This window comes from Helicoverpa zea, chromosome 21, assembly GCF_022581195.2.
Source record: "Helicoverpa zea isolate HzStark_Cry1AcR chromosome 21, ilHelZeax1.1, whole genome shotgun sequence".
NCBI classification, from domain to species: Eukaryota; Metazoa; Arthropoda; class Insecta; order Lepidoptera; family Noctuidae; genus Helicoverpa; species Helicoverpa zea.
In genome coordinates, this window is record NC_061472.1 from 3099271 (window position 1) to 3127090 (window position 27820).

The 27820-nt window shown below is 37.1% G+C and overlaps 1 protein-coding gene across 2 annotated transcripts in view; it reads right to left on the bottom strand.

Moving 5' to 3' along the window:
- Window positions 1-27820, bottom strand: part of LOC124640548 (rho guanine nucleotide exchange factor 17) — a 120652-nt gene that overhangs the window by 59797 nt on the left and 33035 nt on the right. For both annotated transcript variants that reach the window (XM_047178341.1, XM_047178340.1), the window contains exon 3: window positions 25563-27573. In XM_047178341.1, coding sequence (XP_047034297.1) covers window positions 25563-27573 — 2011 coding nt within the window. The remainder of the gene's footprint in view (window positions 1-25562; window positions 27574-27820) is intronic.

Sequence of the window (27820 nt, forward strand, 5' to 3'; positions counted from 1 at the left end):
TTTGTTGGATATTACACAAGTTCTGTATAATTAACAAACTGTAACGAAAACTAGTTTCCATTGCTCTTTTCTCAATGGCAGCTCTTTCCGAGCAATTCGATAAGTATTTTGATCTTCTACCAAGTCTAATCCATGTCTCTGATACGCTTTATTTGGTTTTCTCTCATGATTCTGGAGTTGTCTTAAAGTTTTTCAGGCTCGTCTCAAGAGAACTGCACAACCGAGTAAAGCTAGGTACTTACAATCTTCTACAAATGGGCTACCTAATAATTTCATTTTGAGCCCTACAATAAACTCGTCATCCTTATAATATCAAAGCATATCGATAAGAGATGTAGTAAGAAAATCAAATGAATTCTTCTCGTCGCGGCGTCAGTAACTACACAAACCTATGGTTATTTTTTATCACCTTCAAACGGGTTGGGTATCGTTAAACTTTTAGTTATACTAAACCGTATGCGTTCATGACCCAAAATTGTTGGCAGTCAGTCAAACGGACTGTATAAACACTGAGTTGATACCGAACACGAAGTAAGGAAAGATGAACGGAGACGCCATAATGCAGGTAGGTCATCAGCCTTCTTCTAGGTCGAATTCATACGGTGGTCAGGACAAAAAGGACCAGTTACTAATGAACTAACGAGGCTTTCGGGTTCTTTGGGACATACGTCAACGATTTATGGTATTACAAAATATGCTCGGGTCCCAAGAAGGCGTATAAGGGCGAAGACAGCAACGTTCCTCGTCCCCCGCATTTTGGCGCGCTACTTTCTTAGGGGTATAATTTAGGCGGTCACCAAAAATATTTTTAAGACTCTAAGCTGAGGCACCAAATAAAATAAAGAACTCCAAAAAAAATAAATTGACTTTATTAAAAGGGCACTAAAGTATATTATATTATGATCCAAAAAAAATAAAATAACATCAGAAAAATCGCAAATCTCGCACAAATATTATTTTTGGTTCCCAAAATGGATTAATGGTCACCAAATTCTATCCAACTCAAAGATTATTATTAATACCAAAAATCAAAGTTAGTCGACGAAAACGAATCGCTGCAAAACCGACTCCACGTAATCTTGTCTGCCCTACCCCTAGAATGCAATTCAAAACCGCGTAGGCGCGGAGGGGCGAGGCGGCCTGCGAGCTGAGGCGCAGGTAGTTTTAACGCTCGCCGACGCGGCTGATGCTGGCCGACTAAGCCGGCCAGCAAGCCGAAGCTGCGGTGGTGAGCGTGAAAACCATCTGCGACGATAAGCTCGCATGGGACCGCCGGAGCCCCGCAGCGCCGGAGCCGTGACAGAAGCCATGTTGCGTGCTTACATTTTAAACGTACTGAGTTACACCCAAATTCATATAACAATAAATAAGCGACGTACGTTTGGGAACCCCAGTATATTAATTGGTATTTGGGAAATATTCTAGCGATCGTTAGCTTTTTTAGTCTAACAAAAATGACCAAATTAGAAGTCATGGTATTACATAATTGGTAACATCTAAGTAGTGACAATATATAATATTTGGTCTAAAGTGTATTTTAAAGGCGTCCATATATTTTTTTAGTAGTCAATAATACGAAAAAATGGTTTTATTTAATAATATTTTAGGAAACGTTATTTGGTGACCATTTATCCATTTTGGTAACCGTTCAGAATTTTTTTGGTAGTAAAATAGGTACTTTTTTGGGTGGTGTTTAAACACAAGCCCTTTCTTAGGCGATTTTCCGTTATGGCACCTCCGCTAGTCATTTTGTTCTCCATGATACCGAAGATTTTGTGTCAGAAGCTCAATGGAATAATGGATTTGAAGGTAATAAGGGACGGTGGATAATCAGGTTATTTTTGTTTGTATTGTTTTGATTATGGTTTTAATTAGGTTGGTTATTTTGCAACCCTTTGATCTGAAAGGCCTTGCACCGCATAGGCCAAACATGAGTGATATTGAGCCCATTATCATCAGCATCTTTTGTTAGACGATTCGATCTATCTATCCTTTTTAATCTTACGATACTACATATATACTATATACGATACTACATAAAGGTATTGTAAATGCGAAAGTTTTCATGTGTACGAATGGATGTATTGAAGTTTGTTATAATTTCTCGCAAAACCACTGAAATACTTTTTATAAAACTTGCCAGTAATATACCTTATACACCAGCATAATCTCTAGCCCTTTTATCCAAGTGCTGAAAGTACAAAGTTTCTTCGCGACGCAGATAACACAGCGCAACAAATAGTTTCCCATAGAAATACTTCATAGACATAGTTTCCCTCAGATATTGAAATTCTAGGACTAACGCTAAGTCGCGAACTTTCCCGACTTCAAAATTCTAGAATGAAGAAGTTAGTTAATTAAGGGAACTTTTAGAATGTAATCGTGAGATAATTATTATGAACTATGGAGCCTCACAGTTGATGTATTTCGTGGTTTAGCTTGCATCATAGGAATACTGTCTTACACTGCCGGATGAGTGTGAATCTACACTGATATTATAAACATGAGGGTTTGTATATATGAATGAATACATGAATGTTAGTTAATCTTTTATGCAAATAGGTACTTAAATTAGGTAATTAGTAGTCATAGAAAATTTTGCGAGTTGCTGAATGCTGCGTTTGTCGCCATGGGACATTGTGCGAGTTGCTGCGTAGCAATCAAGAATTTAGAGGTAGGTGTGGGCCATAGGCGGAAATAAGGTGAGGATCGCCAACTTGTTTTGTGAGAACTACACCTTATATACATTTATCTGTCTTTTTCCCGATTATAATATATTCATTACATAGACAATTCTCGCATTAAGTTCACGCTTATCGATCAGTTGAGCTTTAAATCGGTTATTAAATCGATAATCGTGCTTTTTTAGTGTGGTAAAATGTAATATTTTTCTTCAAATGTCAGTAAGGGGTCAAGCTCAAGAATTTTTGTTTTTAATATGGGATTGTGGGTCACGGATTTTAATGCATTGTCTTTACAAGGCTTTTTTGAAGATCTTTAGGAATATATTATATTTCTTTGTATGGAAATAAGGTGACGATAAATTCTTAAATGTGTTGCTTGTGATTTTTATTCGCGGACTTCTGTGGTATTTTTGGTAAGTAAAATAAATTTATAAGACGTAACATGACTCTTCTTTTAACCTAAAAGAGCAATATATTTAATAATACCCAAATTTACCTACATGTTAAAAATAAATATATTCCTTATTTGTCTTTTACGACTTTTAATACAAATACAGACTCCAAAATTATGAAGTTTTTTTTTTAAAATTCTACCAAAACAACAAAGAAATCTTTTAATTAAAAAATATGAGTCATATTTAAGTACTTAAGACTAAAATAAAAGAGCAATAAAAATACCTACCATACATAAAAGCTTTCAACTATTTATAAACTCAGTCTTTGCTATCAATTTGTCATAAGAACATATGTGAGCCCTCCCATAATCATTAATAATAATGTACGAAAAACAACTTCATAGTTAAAATACCATTTTTCTTTAATCTTTGATGTATACATGTTTTTTTGTTCTAAAAGACTTCGATCAAGACTCTGACGGTTTCAGCATTTCAGACTTTTTTCAGTCCAGCTTTCCTTACCTTAATTATAGCTAGTAATTAGATAAATTATCAATAGCCTAGCCTTTTCCCAACTATAGAGCTTCCATTCTTAGCAGATTGCCAGTGTTTGTTGGCAAAGTTAACTTAACGTAAATACATATTTTCTCTAGAGTCAAAATGGGATGATCGAGCTTAAAGCAATTCAATTCAATATTTAAAATGAGCATGTTTGACTTTTATTAATGAAGATTCTGAGGAATAAATCTTCAGTATACATCAGATAAAATAAGGCTAGAATTTTATAGTAGGACGGAAAGTATTTCTTTCGGGACATAGCTGAAGCCGCTGGCAGAAACCAATTTATCACATACCTACATGTATAAACCTAAACCTTAAAGTCATAACTATCAAAAAACCTTCAAACAATTGGAATTCCATCTTCAAACAATTGGAATTCCATCTTCAAACAATTGGAATTCCATCTTCAAACAATTGGAATTCCATCTTCAAACAATTGGAATTCCATCTTCAAACAATTGGAATTCCATCTTCAAACAATTGGAATTCCATCTTTAATCTACCAGACTTGTTAGTATTTCAGCGAATTGTCCAAATCAGCTGATGAGAGTATGTTTTCTTAAAGAATTGCGTCAAAAATATACACGGTAACAGAAATAGATAGTGTGTCTACGTATTTATTTCTTTATGCTATTTTTAACAGCGTCTGAGTGAAATACTGAGGGAATTGAGAGTTCACGTGTTAGGGAAAGTTTGAAGTGTTTTAAAAAGGTTGGATTAAGATTAAGATAGGTAGTTATTGTTTTAAATGTTTTTGCAGTTATGTAGAATAGTTCATTGTTTAAATGAAATATATAATTGTTATAAGTGGTTTACCTAAGTTCAGCTGTCAATGTTTTGTACTTACGACTTTCATTGAACAAGAAATTAAACAACTAGTATATTCCATATAATATTTTTGACTATCCTTTGTTTAGTTTTTTTTTTAAATAATACTTCATCCTTCTTAGCCGCAATATAAAAAAACAAAAGCCTGCCTACAACACTATTATAAGAATTCCATATTTAAAACAAATCATTCACTTTTAAAATAAGAATTTGCATTTAAAAATAAATCATTATTTTAATTACAGCCAGCTCCAAAAACAAAGTGACGTCACATTTCATAGCAGGCAGTTTGAATTCAGAACGTCTACACATAACAGCATTCGATTTGAATAAATTATGACTATTCGAATATTTCCCGCCTAAATTATTCAAGATGGCATCTTAGTATGCATTATCTATTTCAGTCGAATGCCATTGCCAAGGTATTTCGACTAGAGCGTTACGTAATTCGTAAATGGTTTAAAATGTGCTGAAAAATCTTTTTCAATATGTCAACTTTTTAGCGTGAGTCATATTTTAATGTTACGTTTTGTGAAAATCTTTGTTGTTTTTAAAAGTAGTTTAATGATTTATTCACGTTCTCTTTTTAATTTTATGATTTGTTAGTTTATTTTTAACGTTGGGTCACTTTTGTTTAGATTTTGTCTTTTGCTTACCGGCGAATTTCTCGGCTGACCAATGTTCAACCATAATACAATGACAATAAGGATATACGTAACTTTATTGAGTACCTATACCCCAGCGCCACTTATTGTGAGTTCCAGTACTCGATCTATTCGTGGTTTTGCGATTACAGGTTGACATAATTTTATGGAGCTAATGTCAGAAATCAATCTCCAATTAGGATAGATCGGTTATAGAAATCGACTACTTTTTACCTAAATATCTGCTGAAAAGTAAGTAAATTTGCCCAAAACAGATGACCAAACCATGTCGTCACGGTGATCAAATGATTTACAATACCGCGGTGATCTCATTTAGGAGACCACGTCGTTAAGTCGTGTATACACCGCCCTAAAATATTTATAGCAACCTAATAATGTACTGTAATATTATTTAATGGCGCTGTTGTGTTTGCTGCTTTATTAGTCCAGTTTGCCCATGGTTTTGCCTTGTTAAATACGCTATATGTCGTGGTAGTCTAGTGGTTAAAGCTCCTGTCTCGGAAGCACTGAATGACCCCGTATGGGTTCAATTCCAGGTCATTCACGTACCAATGAAACAAGTACCATAAGGTAGGTATATGAACTTTTAAGTGTATCTGAGACATCAAGGAGTGGGTGCAGGTGAAGGAAAACATCTTGAGGAAACATGGCCTTTAACGCGCCTTGAGTAAGCTTGGTAACTTGAGATTTACGTTTATTCCTTCTCTGTATTAGAAGAAAGATCTGATGATGATGAAATAGTTTTAATGATGAAAATAATCAAAAATTGATATAGGTGCTTATATGATAACCTGTTTTTTATGTAATAGTCTAAATTGAAAACTATCTTCCTTCACCAATTACCACGAACTACAGATACAATATAGAAAATACCGAAGACATTGAATAGTGGTAATGACACATTGCTTGTAGTTATAGAATGAATTCAGTCGAGTCAAGAGGCCCGTGCCTTGAGCCACCCGTTGATTGGGCCGCTAAAATGGCGCTTAGATATTCGAGTAGGTAATAATGCTATTAGGTCAAAGGTCGTGATCGAGAAATTATAGTGAAAAGAAAAAAAAATATTTATCTTTTGGTTTTTCGATTTTGACATTGAGTAGGTAGTTTTATTTCCCTAATAATAAATATTTCGAATGCTTATATTTCCAAATAATTTGGGGACAGATTATATCTGAAACTGTGTTGTGCGTATTTTAGCGTAATACAGTGTCACTGCAACATAAACTACCAACATCATAAATATCGTGCTTGACGGCAATTGCAGTCTGGCGAAGTCGCATATTTTTTTTAATATTCAGTAGTAGAAATTGGTCGCATTAAAATAAATAAAAAGAGAAATATTTTTGCATATCACTGATTAGCGGTATACATTTTAGCGGCCAATACAGCGCCAGGCCATAATAGCGGTTAAACGAAACAATAGCGAACGGTATCAGACCGCTGTATTAAATAATTATGCTATTATTATTCAAAATTAACGCTTACTAATATAACATATTTAGAATTATCTATTGTTGAAACCAATCTTATCTATGAAAACATTTAATTATGTACCACTTGTTCGTAATCTATATTGAATTAAACAAAATGGGACATGTATCAATATTTTTTTGGCATAGAGCTTTTATATGTCAGTCTTTATGATTTAAAAAATCTTACATATTTGATACTTGATGCACCTAGCTGTCTTTTTAATCGACTTCTAAAACAGGAGATTCTCAACTCATCGTCACCTTTTTGTACGACTTCATTAAAAACTAGAAGGATCTCTCAACTAGACCGATTCGAACACTGTCTTTGAATTTGAACTTGACATAATAAACACAAGTACTTAACTACACAAAAAAAAAGAAAAAAAAAACATCTTACCAAAAAAAATATACCGTGATACCGGCGTGTAGATGACACTCTTTGCAGTCTACATCTGTTCACGACATTACAATGCTGCTAAGAAAATGTCCCGACAGACTTTCCTTACAAAATCTTATTGTTTTCACTCATTCTTGTTGAGAAAATGCTATTCAAATGTCAAGATGCTCTGGCGTTTTTAGAATGAAAAAGGAACTTACAATGGGTAGCTAATATAGCTACTTTGGTATGTTTATCTGTTGCCTAGCAACCATAGTACAAACTGCTTAGTTTGGGACTAGATAACGTTAAGCGAGGCATATTATGTCGCACTAGCTTCCGCCAGCGGTTTCAACCGCATCACGTGAGAACTACTTCACTCATTGAGATAAAAAGTAGCCTATGTCCTTCCTTGATAAGTGGGCTACCTAACAAGTAAATATTTTTCAAATCGGACCAGTAACTCCTGAGATTAGCGCGTTCAAGCAAACAAACAAACTCTTAAGCTTTATAACATTAGTATAGATTACAAAAATTGTCATCATCTGCCTGCCCTTATCCCTATTTTATTTGTGGTCCGCGGAACATGTTTTCTTCTTCCATGCTCTTCTGTCTGAAAACATGAACAAACGATGGTCCCTTTTTAAATGACCCCAATCAAATGAAAAGACACGTGCCCTCCTAAACTTAATCCATCCAGACATATTCAATGACCAGATTGTTAGCAATAACTGTCTGACATTCACAGTTCTATGTCGTATTGTCAATACATTAGGGTCGGCTACTTGTGGCTGACGTCGGCCTGACGTCGTTCTAACGTCGGCCTGACGTCACTGGACCATCGGCCATTGTTCTAGGTTTTTGTGTTATTGCTATTGTTTTGGGGCTGGTAGACGTGGTTATGTAAGGGTAGTATTATATAGGGTGGTCTTTTAGCTATTAGGATAAAAGGGTTATTAGGATATGGAATACCAAGACACAAGAATGAAATTTAAAAATTGAATAAACTTAGTAGACATGAATCAGAACTTTAGAGGAATTACAGTTAAATATGGTATAAGTATCTAGGCTACATTTCATTGATCGAAAGAATTACCTAACGCTTCCGTGGTACACAAAGGGCTCCAGGAGGAATATAGGTGGGTTTTAGTCAGTCAGTCTCCACTCACGCTGCACCCACAGATGTCATCATGATTTCCTATCTAAAAAAGGGACATCATTGACGAAGCCCTTCCTACAAAGAACAGTTTGGTAAAAATAAAACATTGCTAGGTACTGCAACAAAGTACAGCAATACACTAAAATACTGTTGCAATAAATATTCCCTCGTTCCTAGTTCTTATTGCACTTGCAGCAATTTATAGACCGGCTGTAACTGTAAATTGGAGTTTTTTTCAAATGAAAAAAAACGGTTAAGTATCGATAGGCGTTGTATATTTTTGGAAATTGATTATGTAAAAACAATAGATTTATTGTAAAACTTGCCAGTTTCAAGGGGTTGCCCAGGAAATTGGGTTGAAGAGGTCGGATAGGCAGTCAGCTGAAAGCAGAAAATACAGATACTCATCTGTATGCGGTTAGTATCATCTCCCGAGCCTTTTCCCAATTATGTTGAGGTCGGCTTCCAGTCTAACTGAGGCAGTTGAGTACCAGTGTTTTACAAGGAGCGACTGCCTATCTGACCTCCTCAACCCAGTTTACAGGGCAACCCTACAGTTTATAGTGTCCCCCGAAATACGGTCTTTGTTTTCCAAGATAGGTATACTTGGAAGTACATATAAACTTTGTAAGTATTTACAAAACTAGAAAGAAAAAAGAAAAAAAAGAAAAAACATTTATTGACACAACACAAGACATATAATAATAAAAAGTACAAAAAAAAAACACAGATAGTAGGTTGCGCCAAATAGCATCCAGTTCAGCATTATGCCAGACAGCTAGTGCCTTACGCTGGTTTTCAACTGGACCTATGAGGAGTTGCGGGTGTCAAACGATATGAAATAATTTATGCTTTATGGAATTAAAAAATAATAAACTAATAACTGACTAAAAAAAAACACAAAATATTTAAAAAAATGGAGGTAAAACAAAAATTAACCCATACCGTGACAAATCGCAATCTGCAAAGGCATCGCTCGTCGACAATTTTTTAACTACCCGGTGTATTTAGTGTAAAGACTAGCTAAGATTGAATCATTATTTCGTGAGAATATTTACGTACATACTCATACATTATGTTTTAGACGCCGCCGGCAAAGATTAATTGTATTCTAAATATAAATCTTCTAAACAGCGAAGACATATTGTTTTCAGTGGTGTGGCTTTCAGAAGTGTTGATATTTTTATTTTGTAACTACTACTTTTTAAAAATAGTCAATTTTCAACTAAAACAATTCTGTGATGTACTTTTATTTAAACTTAAAAAACCTACTGCTTGGTGTTTCTTGAGAACTCATGATTTAATCTCGAAATCTCCAAATACAAAAATCCGTTTCAAAAACATCGGAATTTCCAAAATAAACCGAACCCGCAACGTAAAAACCGGTATTTACCGACAAAACCGCGGGCAGCACTAGTTTAGTGATGAGGTAAAACGTATTGCGATTCCGCACTTGGACGAATGCCAACACCTCTTCCGTTCTGATCGTCGAATAAAAACCGATAACGTTTAGGGACGCCGTCGTATCACACTAGAATTCATTTTTGAAGTTTGCTTGATAAATGTCCCATCTTTATCATATGGTTTTGTCACAAAGATAGAGAGAAAACAAGATAGAATCTATCAAATTTTATAAGTGCAAAATATCTCAACAGGTATTTTAACGAAGTAGCTCTTCAGAGTAGAAAATATATTCACCTTCTCCTTAACTCATAATATTTTATTTCGAAAAATCTATTAAATAACTACGCAGGGTACTTATTACGATTTTCATGTTCTTCCTGACTATTGTAGTCATACTAACTATTGATGGTTCCAAAAAAATGTGTCTTTTCTCCTTCTCTAGACAGTATAGGTATGTACCAAATTAAATTTCATTTCACCTCGAGGTGTGAGGTTACCAAAATCTACCCAATTAACCAATACTATGGTTTTTTAACTAGATTACCATACATCACGAAAGAATACTTGATTGCTATTAATTGCTATCAAGGCCTATAGCAATTATCCACTTTACTTAAATTATTGTACAAGATGTTTCATTTTACGAAAACGGGTAACCCACACATGTGTGTGTAAGTGTACAAACACATTGTTTATGTGCGTAAACTCGGGAGCGCTCAGTATTGGCCGAGTCGAGTCATGTCCTCCTAGCCGATTATCGGCTACAGCGGCTGTTCTCATGTAAGGAGATTAGCCAACTGCGCAGGACATGTTATAGTGCAGACACAGTTGCACTCACTATTCCTTCACTCTCATAGCCCGATGGGACGGCAATCCGACACCACCGGAGAGAGATCAGGCGCAGGACCGACATTTAAGTGCTCTCCGATGCACGGGTGAATTAATCACCAACTTCCAGGCTTAGGCTACTTTGTGGAAGTCTTCTAAAACCCACAAAGCGATTTCGGCCCGCAGCGATTTAGCAGCCGCACTTGCGATAGCTAGACCCACGAGGCAGTTCAAGACGATGTGCATGTACATTCACATACACTAGTAAGGTTTACCCGCTTTCGGGAAATAAAACATTTCATTTACTAATCTCTCCAAGTAACATGACAGGATTCTGACTACTAGCTCGAAAGTTGCCAGTAAAGAAAAGACAAACTGCCACATAAATCGTTGGGAACGTCGGCTTTGTTGCCAGTTTACCTTATAGGGAAAATTACATGATACTTTCTGCTGATGGGTGTTTTTAGCTGTTCAACGAGGTTATTCTTGATCGATTTATTAGTACCTATTCAGTATACATATCTTTAATGTCCAACAAGTGCTCAAAACTCACGCAGATTTATCAGTAGTCACTACTTAAATAAAAGTGTCTTCTCAAAAATTATATAATTACTAATTACCCAAGTAAAAATAAATAAGAAAGTAAAAAAACTTGCTATATTCCATGGTAAAACGATTATCACCATCTGCATAGCCTTCCCAACTTTGTTGAGGTTAATTTTCAGTCTAACCTGGTGCAAGGGGATACTAGATCTCAACGAGCAACTGCCTATATGACCTTCACAGCCGTAATACCGGGTAACTCCAATCCCACTGAAAGATCACTTATTATCACACTTTTTGACTTCTAACAAACCACAGCAATAAAATAGTTATTTGTTATACAAGAGTGCAAAGTTGCTTTTTAACCGCGTGCTCAATTTTGATGACCGAGCAAGCGAAGGATTCTAAAATTGAAACACGAGCGTAGCGAGTGTTTCAATAATTAGAATCCTGAGCGATAGCGAGGGAATTAAAAGAGCACAAGGTGAAAAATCTTTGCACTCGAGTGCAACACGTAACTTTTCATCCCACCTCATCGAGGAAATTACTAAATGCAAAAAAAAACAAAATGGCGCGCACATATGAGTATCAAATTAAAAAGTAGTACCTATTAAAGTTCATTTATTTGAAAACTCAGTTTAAAAATGAAACGAGGTTAAAAATATACCTAAAAACAATAATAAAAATTACTTAATTAATTGAATAATTATTTTAAGCACTATTTTATTTGTTTAATATGTATTTGTTTGAAAAGTCTTATCAAGATTGTCACAAATGGAGTATTGCACACGATATTCTAAATTCAAATCACTTTGCCGCTCTAGAGGATAAAAACGGCTTTTGCACTCAAATATCAAAGGGTAAAACTACTCTTTTCGAGATGGTGGGATGAAAAAAGAATTTTCAACATCATAAAATTACTATTATAAATCGCAACATAATAACTTCATAAAAAAATATTAAGTATATTAAACTATTTCAAATGTCCCCATTTGCGTATTACGAAAGCGTGGTAACCGGGATAGCGCTCATTGGTACGAATTTGTACGAATTGCGTGTCCCGTTAGTGAAATGTCAACAACATTATGATTTTTATGTAGAATGTTTGGTATTCTTTTGTTTTTTTTTCTGTAGATATTGGGGTAAAAGCAAGGTGAAAACATATGAGTATCTAAGTTTCTGTACTATTTTTTTTATAGGATTATCAGATGTACTTTGTGATTTGTCAGTTTGTGACGTTGTACGGAGTAATTTCTGAATCTTATGTTACACAGATTTTGAATTCAACTTTTATCAACATGATTTCATTCTAGCCGTTTTCCCAAGGTCTCACCCGCGTTCCGTTAGGGTAAAAGTGTGTAGCTTTCTAACAGTGAGATAGTTTTTTTTTTTTTTTAATTTATTCAATAGTTTTGGATCATTTATTACAAACAAACAAATAATGTTTCCTCTTTATTTATTCTTTTATTGTTTGTATGGAAAGTAATTTCCTCAGAAGGTGGGCAAAACCACGACAATAAGCTAGTCATTTATTAACCAACATTAATTTACATTTACCTACAAAACAAATAATACTTAGATACAAACCCATACCTTCAGAGTCCCTGAAATTCACTCGAGAAGTGGGAGCGAATCAATACCTACCGTTGCTAAGTGTCCTAGGCTACTTGCATTTGTGTGTAAACATGCACACATGCATACGGAATGATGAATGCTATACGGTTCAATTATTCAGAGATTTTGTCACGATAGAATTTAGACTCTATGCTTTTGGATTTAAGGTAAGTTTTGCGCTGGGATGTTGGTGATGCAATTATAGCGCTGTAATTTTGGTTACACTGTCTTCAAGGGTTTGGGTTGTACTAATACTGATAATAATAAAGAGAATTTGTTTTTGTTTGTTTGCTTATACCCTAACGGTTCCGAAACTCATGAACCGATTTGAAAAATTCGATCACTGTTGTGAAGACAGGTTGAAGATAGTAGAAATATTTTTCAAAATGTGAAATCATTACTAGGAAATAAGTCTGACTGTAAGAAATATATGACTTTCCTTGTTTGTATACTAACCTAAGGAAAGTAATACATTTTCTTACGATAACTAGATAGCTTCCTTGGTTATATTTTATTGCTCTAGTGAGAAAACAAGATCGATAGAGTTCCTAGGATTCTACAAGCTGTTGATTTGCATCTGTGCCATATTCAAAAAGGTAATTCTGCTAATGATTCTCGACCTAAATCAATAAAAAAATTGGTACGTATTTTTTTTTCTTTAATTTTTTTTCGGAATTCCGTAAATGTCATCTAGCCTTATTTAAACTTGGCGCGTATGTTACTGGCATTAAACCCGTGCTGCACCCTCACACAAACGCAAACACAAAGCATACGCAACGATCACTCATAAATTTCATTCATAAAATTGGATTACTTTGGAAATACCACGACATTACAATGACAAAAAAAGCAGTGCATATTAGTTATTTCCCATCTACTGTAATTCCAATCGATTATTTACGTATTGTATGTCCTCCTCCTGAACTATGGCACAAATGCAAATCAACACCTTGTATATGCAACGATTCCTTGAAGTATCTCTTTTATAAATATATAGACGGACGGGCTTTCAAACTAGACGATTTTCCGCTTAGTTCTTCTACATTTCGTTTAATATTATTTTTTGATCCCTGACTTGTCAATTCTTTTTCTTCTTCTTCCTACCCTGTTCGCAAGTTATTAGGTATGTTATGCATAGATTCCTCTCTGTCAGCTGTCATACTAAATTATTTCGCTTGTTCATGTCTTCTTTTCCTTGATGATCGTTAATTTAAAGGCGTATAAGACAAGCTGAAAGTCCCCGACTAACCTAACCATCCAAAATTGTGAATTTATTTGATCGCATCTGCTTTGACTCATATCATATTATAATAGACCTTAGAACCAAAACATAGATGATGACCTTACAGAAAAGATAAACAGGCGCTTTTCATTTGTTTCAGATATGTATGCGAATATTTAACAGCATGGACTACCTAAGCCTCAAACAACTGACGATCTATCCCCAACATCAACAACAAAAGCATGATAGAACCACATCGGCAATTCGCAGCAATTCCTAGGAATGTTTCGGAGTTTTCCTACATAACGCAGCAACTGAAACACTCGGTGCTACTCCGCCACTGACCTGATTCTGCTATGAATCATAGCCTTAGGATCGGTACAGATGGGAGTATGCTAATGACAGCAGATATTGCTCGTATATTATTTGTATTGTGTGATTCATGGCTAAGTAATAAGTGGAGTCGATCGATCAGAAGGCTAAGCAACGCTTGGTTTGGTGGGTCCATGGATAGAAGACCATCTTATCGTGACGAGTTCATCTGTATTTCGGAAGGCACGGAATATTGGTGGCTGCCATTTCTACAGTTACGGCTTTCTAGTCTAAATCCAGAAAGTCTTTAATCCTTGTACCCCTGATTGGCCCTGTAGCTTAGTTGAGGAGATCAGATAGGTGCATGCTCCATATAAAGCACTGATACTCAGCTGCATCTAGATAGATTGGAAGCCAGCTCCAACATAGTTCGTAAAAGGCTTGGTAGATGACAACAGTGGGAATATCGTGAGACAGTAGTATTGTGTCAAAATTATTTGCATCCTTATTTTTTTTCTATCCTACCAAAATGTTGAACATTAAAATAATCGTACCACAAGTGTACAACAAGCCTTACCAGCTTCGATTGCGAAACTTGTGTTGTGATTTACTAAAGCGATAGTTTGACAGCACACAAGTATTTACCTACTTGAAATCTACCCATCTGAAATATTTCAAAGATTTTTCAATTTAACACGATTCCAGGAAAAATCTCGCGCTGAAAATTCTGTCTGCAGAACTATTTATAGTAGCTATAGGTATAGACTGACACGTGCTTGGAAAGTTCAGGACTTCAGTAAATTCCACTAGAAAATTTTGGCCGCGAACAAAAATTTTGTTTGCATCGGCGCGAGTCCACAAATACAAAAATTACACGACTGCTCACCTAATTAGTCCTCTGAATAATATTTTTATATAGGGAAACTGAGAATATTTTTTTTAATAAATCCGGAAAATTCAAATTAAAAAAAATATAGACCAAGAAAAGGGCATTCACGCATTAATTAATTTTTATTTATTTATTTCATGAGAGGTAACTTTACAGCTACAGATACATAAGTCTATACAACATATGTTTATACAACCAATACATTATGTATCAACTCATTACTCTCTTTTCTCAAAAATGAATCTCGAACCAGTTCCCAACAATTTGAGCGCAATTGATCTCCGACCTAGCATGTTACACGTGTTCAAGCCAGCAATAAATGTTCGAGTATCGGAAATATGCGCGAGGGGGCGTCATTATTTCCTTAGCAACTCCAGTTTGTAGGAAAACCGAGTTTGCCAAGTTTCGATCATTGCCAATGCCGGCCATGTCAGTTTTGTGAAATAACATGTGTATTTAAAACAAACATGGCGTCAAAATTACAAATGGGTTAGGCTAATTGATGGACTAATCTGCGGAACGAGCGGCGAGTGTAGTAATTTTGTAGAATAGCCAATATTATTTACTGAAAAATACAAACAAAGCCAACACTGTGTCTAGCTGTTTTTTTGGTATATACTACACAACTTATGTAATTCTACACAACGAAAATTGTTATTGAATAAATTAATGATGATGAAATACTGTACCGATCTTCAAGTAGTTTTCACAATTAGATGTAGTGCTCTGTTATGAAGACAATTTTAAACCCCTACCAGAGTTTGTATTTAGTTGATGTCAAAATAATTCATTGCCAACTCCATTTAGAAGTAATCTATACCACCTCTGAAAGCTAAAACCCTCTTGTATCCTAAAAAAGCATACACTGTGTTAACTACGCTTGTTCAAGGCGATGTCAGTAATTTTTGTAACAAAACTTCTTAAACCTTTATTACTGAAAAGTTTCTCCTTTCAAAAAATATCGTCTTTCACAGTGAACGATACAAGACAAAAATAATGAAGACGAACTACTTTTTATAGGCCTAACCCTACAATGGTGACCTCGACCCGATTCGGTATATAACAACGGTGTTACTAGCTCAGTATGACATACATTGTGTTTTGTTGTGTTTATCGTTTACTACATTAGAAATACGACGTATTTTCAGGTTACCTCATTGTGGTAATTATGGGAAAGTTATATTTTACAAAAACTATGAAAAGATTGATTCCACGTGTGTCGATGGAGCAATTTAACGCATCTGAATAAAAAGTAGCCTATGTGCTTTCTCAGGCTCTTAAATATCAGTGTACCCATTGAAATCGGCTCAGTATTTGTTGCGAGATAGACGGACAGAATTACTTTCATATTTATAATACGAAATAGGGATGGAGTGACGATCTGCAAATCTGTATAGGCAGAAATTGGAAGCTTCAAGCACAGGAAACTTGATTCATGATTAAACTGTCAACCAACCTTAGGACCAACACTATCGACCGACAGTTTAGTCTGCAATCTGGGGGTTATTCTTCGAAGCAATATTCTACATCTAGGAACATTGAAACTAGTCGATCTAATAGTAGCATCGCGTAGGTAGCTACCGTATAATCTAAGTTTATCTAAAGTCGTAAATGAAAGATTTAGTCCGGATCAAAGTACGCACTACACTGAAAGAAAGTTTCTCAAAGAAATTCGAAAGTTTCCTCAAAACTGAAATAGAAGTTGTCGATAAATCTTCTTGCTGAAAGTTTCAGGAGTGTCCTAAACACGGAGTAAGGAAAGATGAACGGAGATGGCATACCTAATGCAGGTCAGGCGCGTTCTTCGAGGTCAAATAAGTACGGTGGGTATGACAAAAACTATCAGAAACGAGTGAACTAACGAAGCATTCGGGTACTTTGAGATATCTGTCAACGATAGTATGATATGGTCAAGTCCAAAGAAGGCGTATAAGGGCGGAAACATTGACGTTTCTCGTGTGCCGGTCACCCACATTTTGGCGCGCTACTTTCTTGAGGGATTATATTGTTATGGCAACTTCGTCATTTAGTTCTCCACGATCCTAAGTCTTTGAAAGCAGCTCACTTGGTACAGAAGTGGACGAACGTAGATTTTATGTTTTCTTTGCATAACAGCTGTAGAAAGACATTTTCTAATGTTTTCAAATGCCATTAGAAAAGTTTAAGCATTTTAGCTGCTGAGGCAAAATTTATTTATCCCATATCGGCTTGATCTATTATTTTTTCGCATCCTGTGGTAATTATTTCGCACATCTGGATAAAAGTTGTATCGTGACTCAGAAGCTATAATACATATGTTAATAAGTAGGTAATGTTTCAAACCAGAGCAAAAGATACTGAAATTGACACCATTAACCAAACAAACAATATCTTTATTATTTAGTATAGATTTCTCTCAAACACAGATGGACTAACATACAAATTAATTAATTACATATATTGACGTATTTGAATACAGTCTCAACTAGATTCAATCAACTAATGTGCACTCCTCTCCAATGCACGCGTAAATGCACTTTAAACTTATTCACATAAAGTTGTAATTGCCTTAACACTCGACTGAGCTAACAACCTGTCGCTTCAACTACTTTGGTGCAATTTTCCGATGCCTTTTTCGACTTTGAGTGCACTTGAAATCGGACTTCGAGGCACTTAAGACGTTATTTGAAAAATTGTCTCGACACTCTGTTCTTATTAAAAAAGAAACGTGCAATTGGACACTACAAACTGGACTAGGACTTAGCTTAGAAATTGTGCAACCTAGTCAACTTACATATAGATAATAGTTTTCGGTAAGGCCTGGTTAAACTGATAATATGTCAATTGGTAATCTAAATGCTATCTGGCAAGTAAAGGCTGCTTATAATGTCTGCCAGGTATTGCTATGTGGTGGTGGACTTGTGATGCCAAAAGTTACAGTTTTTCTGTCGGACAAGATCCTGATATTTCATCAGAGACTGTCAGTAACTTATCGATGAAACATCATAAGTTTATCATAAGAAAGAGAACATGAGAAAATTACAATAAAAACTCCAAGAGTTTCAAATTAAAAATGACAGTTTCATTTCACAAAAATCCACCTGCCAGTGAACCACTAAACAGTTACCTGAGAAGTCTGACTTATCTCCTAATATTGACTTTGGAAACCATACAATACATTACAAATTCCCTCCCTCCTACATACCAACCAATACCCACGTTTATGCACAAAATCAATGTCTCAGAACCTTTCAATAGGTATTGAAGATTTCAACAACCGACATTGTTTACATATACAAAGCTAAATGCCAGTAATGAATCATATAAGTACTTATTATTGGAATAGAGTAAACAATGCTTAGGACATGGAGAACTAAATGACAAGCAGAGGTGCCATAACCGAAAATCTCCTAAGAAAGTAGCGCGCCTAATGCGGGTGTGTAGGGGAACGAGTAACGTTACTCTCTCCGCCCTTATACGCCTTCTTTGGAATCTGTACATTTTTTGTAATACCAGAAACTGTTGACAGATGTCTCCAAGAACCCAAAAGCCTTGTTAGCTTACTCGTAATTCAAAGTTTTAGTCATACCCATCGTACATATTTGACCTACAAGAAGGCGCCTGACCTATCCGCCTTATGGCATCTCCACTCGTCTTCCTTACTCCATGGCTTAGGACAATTATTCAATGTTAAAATAAGGTGCATACCACACTGCCGTCGGCTGTATAAGTACTTACGCAGGTATGTGAAATACGCATAGTGCAAAACTGAAATGATTCGAAGCGCGTAGCTACAGTAGAATATTGGATAATAGACTGTCTGAAGTGGCAGTATGTTTTCCGCTTAGGTAATTGGTGTTTGAACATGATGAGAAAGTTTACATAATTTTAAAAAAAAAATTGTTAGTAAAGTAAAGGCGAAAGTATATTTGAAGAAACAGGATGCTGATAAATGCACAGAATAAAACAGTTTTTCTCATTTTAAGTTACTTCCAACAACACAGTACAAAATACAACTCGAAGATTTTGTAGCGAAAATCGGTATAGGAAAACCCAATACTGCTTTTCGAACTTTAAGTCGAATCTGCAATCGGATTTTCAAAAACAAACTGTTAATAGAACGTTTTATTAGCGCTATCCCAATCTCCCCCTCAATATTTCGAATCGAAAATTGGCCAAAGGAGAAACCCATCGTTACATAAATTCAAAAGTCAAAAAAGATCATGAAAAACTATTTATAAACGAAGTGTTAACGATTTCATTGGGGATTTCCCGAAGGTAGTATGCATTCTATAGAAAAATATGATGTTCGATAAACATCAATACACATAAAATTGTAATGTGTTGTGATGGATTCAAAATAATGCGTATTATTTTTCTACTCTAACTTATGGAAGGTACCAGTCTTACCTGGGGGTATTGGATTGGCCAGGTAAGTGGGTTGAGCTGATCAGATAGGCACTCGCTCCTTGTAAAACACTAGTACTCAGCTGCATCCGGATAGACTGGAAGCCAACATAGTTGGGAAAAGGCTAGGCTGATGATGATGAGTGGGTCACCTTCAGGTACCAAAAAGATCTTTCTACGTAAAGGATAAGTAAATAAATTCAAAAAGGAGTCCCTATACTCATTACTTTTACTATCGCACCAACGCAGAGTTCACGAAAACTTTTTGTGACACAGAATCCTTAAAATAGAACGGCCAGCGTCATCATTATTTTGCTGCCCTTATCCAAATATATTCTTTCCCAGAAATAACTATCTGTATTCAGCTTTTTCAAGATTTTGTACAACCCATTCATCGTTTTTTTTTTTACCTTTTATATTTATAGTTTTGTCTAATCGTCATATTTATACCTAGCTTCGCCCGCATTCCTTTTAGTTTTTTCACTTTCCTTATCCTCACCATTATTATTTTTTGCCTACCATGCCTTAATGGGCTATCTTGCACTGAAATATTTTTTTAAATTATGCCAACAGTGCTTGAGATCAGCACTAGGATCTTCCACCAAGATTCTTCTACTAAGATCCTTTGATTCCGCTTCACATGTCTATTGTTGAAGTAATTTATTTTCTATCAAGTTAAACATTTAAAGATTTAAGGTCAGCGTTCAATCCTCAGTTATTCCTCCTAGAAACAAAACTAACAAGACCTTGAGAATAAAGCCACAGTTTCAACAAAGCAATGTACCTAATCAGCAAAATCTCAAAGATTAGCTACAACACATCATAATTAAACAGTCGATCGATACTTTATTACACGAACGGATCCACACGCCGTTAGGATCTATATAAAGAAGCACTATATAGTTTCTTGACCTAATGACTCATCTCGGTGCAAAGCAACTCAGTCCATTGTGAAAATTAGATTCTGCAAAAATTGTTTGTGTAATTGAATTAATGTTTTGTTTGTTATCTTGGGGATTTGTTTGTTTATTAACTTTGAGAATGTTTTGTTCGGTCCTTTACTATATGTCAGGAGAATACACTGTCAGACAATCATTATCATCATCTTCGTATCGATCTTATGCCTACCAAAAGTCTGACTTTAGCCGTTCCTCATGATTTCATTTAGTATCCAGGAGAAGTTCTTCCCATATACGGACTAAATATATATGCCTATGTCATTCGGGGACAGTGTAGCTTCCCAACATGGCAAGAATTTATCAAATTGGTTCAGTATTTTAATAGTGTAGTACTAATGTCTGATTTAAAGATCTAAACACTTTTCATTGTAGGTACCATACCCACCAGGTTCAAATATTATGCTCTTAGTTTTTCAAACCTGTTATAAATACAACATACTTTTACTCCCTCCTAGAACAGAGCTCTCAAAATAAATTCAACCTACATTATAATTAATCAAAACATAGTAACACAACTAATAAAACCTATTTTCTAAACTCCAACAAAAGAACATGTTCACGGAATACCTAGGTACAGACGTCATCATCATAAATTTTCGTTTCTACATTACTTACGTACCATGGAGAACAAAATGACTAGCGGAGATGTCATAACGCAACATCTCCTAAGAAGAATGCGAGTGTTTGGAGAACGAGGAACGTAACTGACTCCGCTCTTATACGCTTTCTTTGGAACCTGCCTATTAGATAGATTATTCTTTATTTACAAAGTATACCAAGAAAATTAACAACACAGGAAACCACAACACACAAATAAATTACAATAGGCGGTCTTATTGCTAAACAGGACCTTTTAATGGAATTCATCTGCCAATTTTATTTTCAAAATTTAATCTCCAATCAATCAACACCAATCTGAGACGAATTGGTTTTGAATTGACAAGGAACCTGAGTACATAGTGAGTTCTAGTTACTGAGCACGCCTACCGTTCGTTACTTGACCTACAAGAAAACGAAAACCTACCTTCCTTATGGAATGACTGCTTATTTTCTTTCATCCGTGATACGTTCGTACATTTACAGTACATTAAGGCTCTCTTACGTCACTGGAACGTACTTTCTGCATAGTGAATAGGAAATACTGAAAAAGTGCGGAAGACATTAAAAGAAAAAGTAATACTGGAGTACCTATATTTTTCTTGAACATTTTTCTTTTGAAGTGGTTTATAAATTGAAGTAGCCTTGTTGTTTTTTTTATTTGGAAAATCGTATCTCAATACTTGTATATGTATATGTATGCAATAATTATGTAAACGTCAGTACGAGTGTGAGAGATAGCATAATATTCGCACACAGAGGTTTTTTCGCGAACATTTTAGATATGTTTGCTATAAAGTAGCAAACATATCTTATTTGTAATTCTATGTAAAATCAGACCATAGTAGGTCATATTTATGTTTTATAAACACAGTTCAATATTCAATTAAATCTTTGTTACCTTTAACTGGCTTGCCAATTGAGCCAAAATTAATTAAAAACGAAAGTTAAATCTACCTTACCTACTTTCTCACGGAAATAAAGTCGTTAAATTGGCGCCGGGCTTATTATTATAATTCCTTACAAATACGACCATTTATGTACAATTATATTTTAATGGATTGGCTTAAAAATACTCGAGAAAAGTTATTTGTGGCCCGATATTTCAATTATTGTTGCGATTATTTTATTGTCAACCAGCTGTTCCCCGCAGTTTTACTCACGAGAGAACCACTTCTTGCAACTGGGTAAAAAGTAGACTATGATGTCCTATCTCATTAACTGTAGGTCCCGGCTGTCATTAGACATCCTTAGCAGTCGTTACGGTAGTCAGAAGCCTGCAAGTCTGACACCAGGCTAACCAAGGTATATTGGGTTGCCCGGGTAACTGGGTTGAGGAGGTCAGATAGGGCAGTTGCTCCTTGTAAAGCACTGGTACCTAGCTACATCCGGTTATACTGGAAGCCGACCCCAATATAGTTGGGAAAAAAGCTCGGAGGATGATGATGGTGAGTATGATGATGTCCTATCTCATTTTCATTCAGAATTTCATGTCGTGAAGACTTATAACATTTATGATATTAGCAAGAATTGGCTATAATTACTGGTTCTAATTGATTTGACTACGTATAATTTTATCAGACATTTATCATCATGACATCACTTGCATTGTACTCAACGGAAGTCTATTTTAGAGCCTTGCAAAAGTCACATACAATTAGCAAAATCGTGAAGGATATAAAAATTAGGCACTAATTTAAAGATCTTTGGACTCTTGCGTATCAAATTGTAATTTTTGAAGCTAGCCACCAACTTTTAGTCGACCAATAGATCGTTCAGGCTCGTGAATGAGAATTAAGATGACAGGGCGCATATTTCGACGATAAGGTATCGCCCTGGTGTAAGGACCGACTAAAGAGTTTCATTGGATTGCACAAACATTTAGTAGGCCGTTAGTTAGCCCACAAAAATACTTTGACTTTGACAATTCTATCTGCTGTCTACGTGCACTCTTAATCACCATATTTGGCATATTATATACAATAAATAACAAGCTTATTGAATACTTATCTAATAATTTTCCCAAAAATGGGGAGTACAAAAGAATTTTTACTTTAAAATATAGTGCGCGATGCTACGCTAAGAACCATAAAAACTTAATATCGTCCGCTTAAAATTAATTTTGTCTTCAAAGTCTACCGTCGATCGCCCGTGTTCGAAGATTTAATTTCCTCAACTAACGTAGTAAGCTGCTCCTGTATGATAGGTATTTTCATAAACTTTATGAAGAAATTCTTAGTTTGATTACCTATGGAAGCTAGTTAAAGTTTATACTGGCTATACGTGTGTACTTGCTCCAACTTAGGACACATAATCACTTAAAATCAAAAGGCAGTTAGGATGACATAATTTCAGGTTAAGATAATCCAAAATATTGGCCAATAGACAGGTATATGCTTAGATCAAAGTAATAGGGGTACCTACATGTATAATTTTATATAGTTTTTTTTTTCATAATAAAAAATAAATAAATAAAATATACATAAAATAAATAACTATTTTAATCATAAAAGGTATCACTAGTAGTAAGGTCGCATTACATGTTTCTTAAAAAAAAACGCCGTTTTAAAAACTGCGTCAAATGCAAACTAAACTTATTAATAGTTTTCTAATAAAGACATGGTAGGTATATGACATTTCCACTAACGAAGTCAAGAATAAAAAGGTCGGAAAACAAAAAGAAAAAACAAATGCATATTGCGCGCATATTCAGGACGGCAAAAATATAGTGAGAAATGGATAGCAGTAGCTTCGAACTTTCTAGTACATAATTTTCTTTTTACTCACATTTTGTGTTTCGTACGCTCGACAAAGGATGACACGGAATGAAGAAAATGTGAATTTCGAGTTGCAAGATTGTTCTTGAATTGAAATTCTGTGTAAATGTGAAAATTGTGCATTGTTTTCATGGGAAATTAATTGTTAAGAGCAGTATTTATTTATTTATTTATTTATATAAAGGAAGATTAACAGCTAGTACAATATGTAAAAATACATGCATTTGCAACATACAGCCAATTACAAGTCTTCACTGATACACTACACAATAAGTTTAACATATGAAAATAGCAGTACCTACCTAAAATTTAACTTCTAACTTAACGTTTAACTTCTTCTTCTTCCTAATATATATAGTATAATTATATTTTAGAGAATCTTTAACTACCGTTATAGTCAACAAAAAAATCTCGGCTTAGCAACCTTCTGACTGATACTAAGTTTGCGTTAAAAATATCAATGTCGTGTGTTTTGCAAACCAAATTTAAGGTCTTACTTGCTCGCCATAAGAAAGTGTTTTGACGATAATTTGACGAAACTAGTGATAAGTGAAGTGGTGCATAATGTCGCATAGCTTTGGTGGGAGTATTAAATCCAATTTTAGACAGAAGTAATCAGTAAGTTAGTAGATAGTAATAAGGTATCACCTATTTTGGTCTTATTGTACAAATAAATAATTTAATTGGGACAGTGCCTAAAGAACACTTTGTAAAAAAATAAGAATATGGAAAGATTTACTCCAAATCGTATGTAGCAGTTTTAATATTGGGATCCACAAAATTAGCAAAACTGAATTCAGCTCTATGATTTGAGACTAAACAAACACAAAATCTAACTATAGCTATGAAGCATACAATTTATCCAGCCAAACATCTGCACAGGCGTAATTCCTCTAAGCTAGGATCCACGGTAATGACCAAGTGATCAGTCTTCCAACGGCAAATCTTGGAGCCAAAACCCAGAATCCTAATTCACTCTAAACTCCGAATATATTTGGTGCATTTTCTATCGAAATTCCATTGCAAATTGCCCATCTTTTCAAGCATGCTATTTGACGGTTGGTATAAACATTTCAAAATCACGAGGGAGATGATGAGATGTTCTTACGTAGTATATTGATGTTTAATGCCTGAGTTAGTATGTAGATGTTTTTAGGTGTTGCTGGGTTTGGATTGGAAAAGCTAGGTTTATTGTTAAAATGTTGTTTGTGGCTTCGTAAAGTAGTGCTACTGTAACTAATTGTGATTTACTTACGAAGAAAAATGAAAATACCTATTTGAAGATTTTGAGACATTCACAACAATTTTATCTATCCGGAAAGCACGGAAAGTTCCAGAGCGTTTTTACGAGAAAAAAATACCAGGTATCCTTTGATCTCTCATGAGATCAGAACAATTAAGGATAAAAACACGTAAGATATGTTGTCGTCTCAAATTGGAACTGGCCAATATTCCGAGCACACATTTATGCATCCGTCCTTTACGATTAATCTCGAGTTTAGTGACAGTGATTTAAAATAAACACGATTGCCCTTACGATTTTTAATGCCCCTGGAACAGCTGTTGCATGATTCACGCGACATTGGCACGAGGAACGCCGGGGAACACGAATAATATATTTAAATACAACACGACCATGAATATGATCGCGGATTAACAAAAACTGCGACCGAACTTGTACATCCCACTACTATTCGTTCGCACAACTGACAAAAATCTCAGTGTATAAACTCAAATAAACTTTGGCAATAACACAAGATCGTTTGTTCTTAAGCTATTTTCTGCTGAGATAAACATCATAACAGAATTTGCAGTGTTTCACTTTGTTGCTCTTTTTGCGGATGTAATCGGGGTCAATAGCAACTACAAAGGATGTTTTGAAAGTACTCACATTGTGCTGGTGAAGAGTCAGGACCACGTTGTCGAAGGCGGCTGAGTTCGAGAGAGCCTCTGAGCTGCCTCGGAGCAGCTCGGCCAGCAAGTCAGCTCCAGGTTTCACTCCCACCAACTTCGAAGGTGATGATGTAGCTCTGACGTGTGTCGGACCACGACCAGTGGCCCGCGGTGACGTCATAGCTCCAACACTGGTCTTACGACAAGGCACTGTTGCGTCAGACAAACTTCGTCTGCCCACTTCTACTGACCGACTGCACGGTGCCTCCAGAGTTTTACCGTACGGCCTATTAAAGTGTTGTCGTCGCGCCTCTACATCTGAAGTGTCAGATGGACTAAATGGAGAAGGCGAGGCAGTTCTGTCTCTAGAGCACGTGTCGCTGTCGGCTTCAGAAGGCGAGTCGCCATATTTACGTCTCGCTCGAAACGAGTCATCATCTCTCTCGTCCGAACTTTGTTGATAAAACCTTGCACGCCGCGCTTTTAACTCTTCAGACCTTGGCCACATTGGTGCTACCCCTTCAGACGGACTCGGCGGTCCGTTAGTACAGGAGTCGTCTGATTTGTCACCGAGCAACGATGAGGTACGTGTTTCAGCTGATAAACGCATATCTTGTAGTGATGCCTCACTGCTTTCTCGTTTACAGCCGTTTACTGAAGGTGGGCCTTCTTCCTCACCACCATCATCGCTCGGCGTTGTGATGTATATTCCTTTCCTTCTCTTAGTTTTGTCAAGTGGCCTACGTCTTTCTCTAGCACCTATGGGGGCGGGCGTGCATGGATTCTGCACTGCAGCTAGTAAGTGGGCAACTTGTTCACTTGTTATGGTTTCATCTTCTTTGTCACGATCCAAAGATCCGTCAGACGCAGCGTCTGACCGCTGAGGCTCCTCAGGCGGTAACTCCTTCGACCACTGTTTCACTATACACTCATACACAGGCACAGGAATTAGATTTTCTTCAGGACACTCTTCCTCTATCGTATTAGGAAAATTCGTACAATCACAGTCCACATTAGCACACGCGTTCGCAGGCGGTTCAGGCAGAGGAGGAAAAGCAAAAGGCTGGGGTTCTAACGGGGAAGTACCTTCACTGTGGGCTTGTGCACTGTCGGCTTGTGAGCCGTCACTTTCCTCGCGAAGTTCGTGTAAGACGCGCGGTGCCATCAAGGCTGGCAGACTACCGCCAGCCTCGGCCGGGCCCTCCTTCCGCACTGGAGGGATACGTCGCGGCAGCGGGTGCGTCAGCGAGCGAGCACCTAGCTGCTTGTGAGGAGTTTCAGGTGGCGGCGACCGCGGCGCCGGAGACGCGTGCGCGAGCAATCCCTCGTCCGAGCCCACCGCGGAGTCAACCGACGCGACTGAACCACCCTCCGTCGTATTCTCATCGGTTGCAAGACTTACGTTTTCGGCATCACGACGTTTTACACTCGCGGACTCTGACACTGACTTTGCGGGACGTTTCCCGAAATCAAAAATCGACTGATGCCTATTTGGCCCGCGATAATATTTATCTTGTGCGAAATCACCTTGAGAGAACGACGCGCTGCGGTACGGAATAGTTTTTTGGGCGTAAGATCCGACGATAGAACGGGGTTCTACGCGAACGAGGGTGATGTTGTCGGTGTCGAAGTCATCACAGCGGTCCACAGAGACGCCGCGCGGCGGGCTGTGGCGGTGGCGGGAGCGGGGCGGCGGCACCGGCGGCAGCACGGGCGCCGAGTGCGGCGGCGGCGGGGGCGGAGGCGGCGGCGGCGCGGGGTGCGCGCGCGGCAGGAGGCGCTCGGTGAGGGCCTGCAGCCCCTGCAGGCGCTGCTGGCGCGAGGGCCGCTCGTCGCGCGCGCCGCGGCCCAGCCGGCGTTGGATACGATCCAGCGTGCGTCGATCGGGCTTGGCGCGGCCGAGGCACGCCGCCACCGCCTCCTCGGAGCAGCAGCGGCAGGGGCAGGCCCGCGGCGGCGGAGCGCGGCGCACAGCGTACCGCACCGCGCCCAGCGTCACGTACGGGGACCTGCGCACACGACGTTGATATATTTAGATGCGAGAACGACCGCGCGCGCGACTCGCCGAAAAGCTTGGCGGCAAGTGCGACCGATTTAGAGTGCGCGAGCTTCCCCGCGACTCGCCGCTGAATTCCGGGAGGATTCCCCGCGACCCACTCCGCCACGGTTCAACAGTTATATCGGAGCAGATGAGTCGTGTCCAAAGACGTGTTGCTTTGAAGCGAATAACGCTTGGTATAATTGACAGTTGCGCGT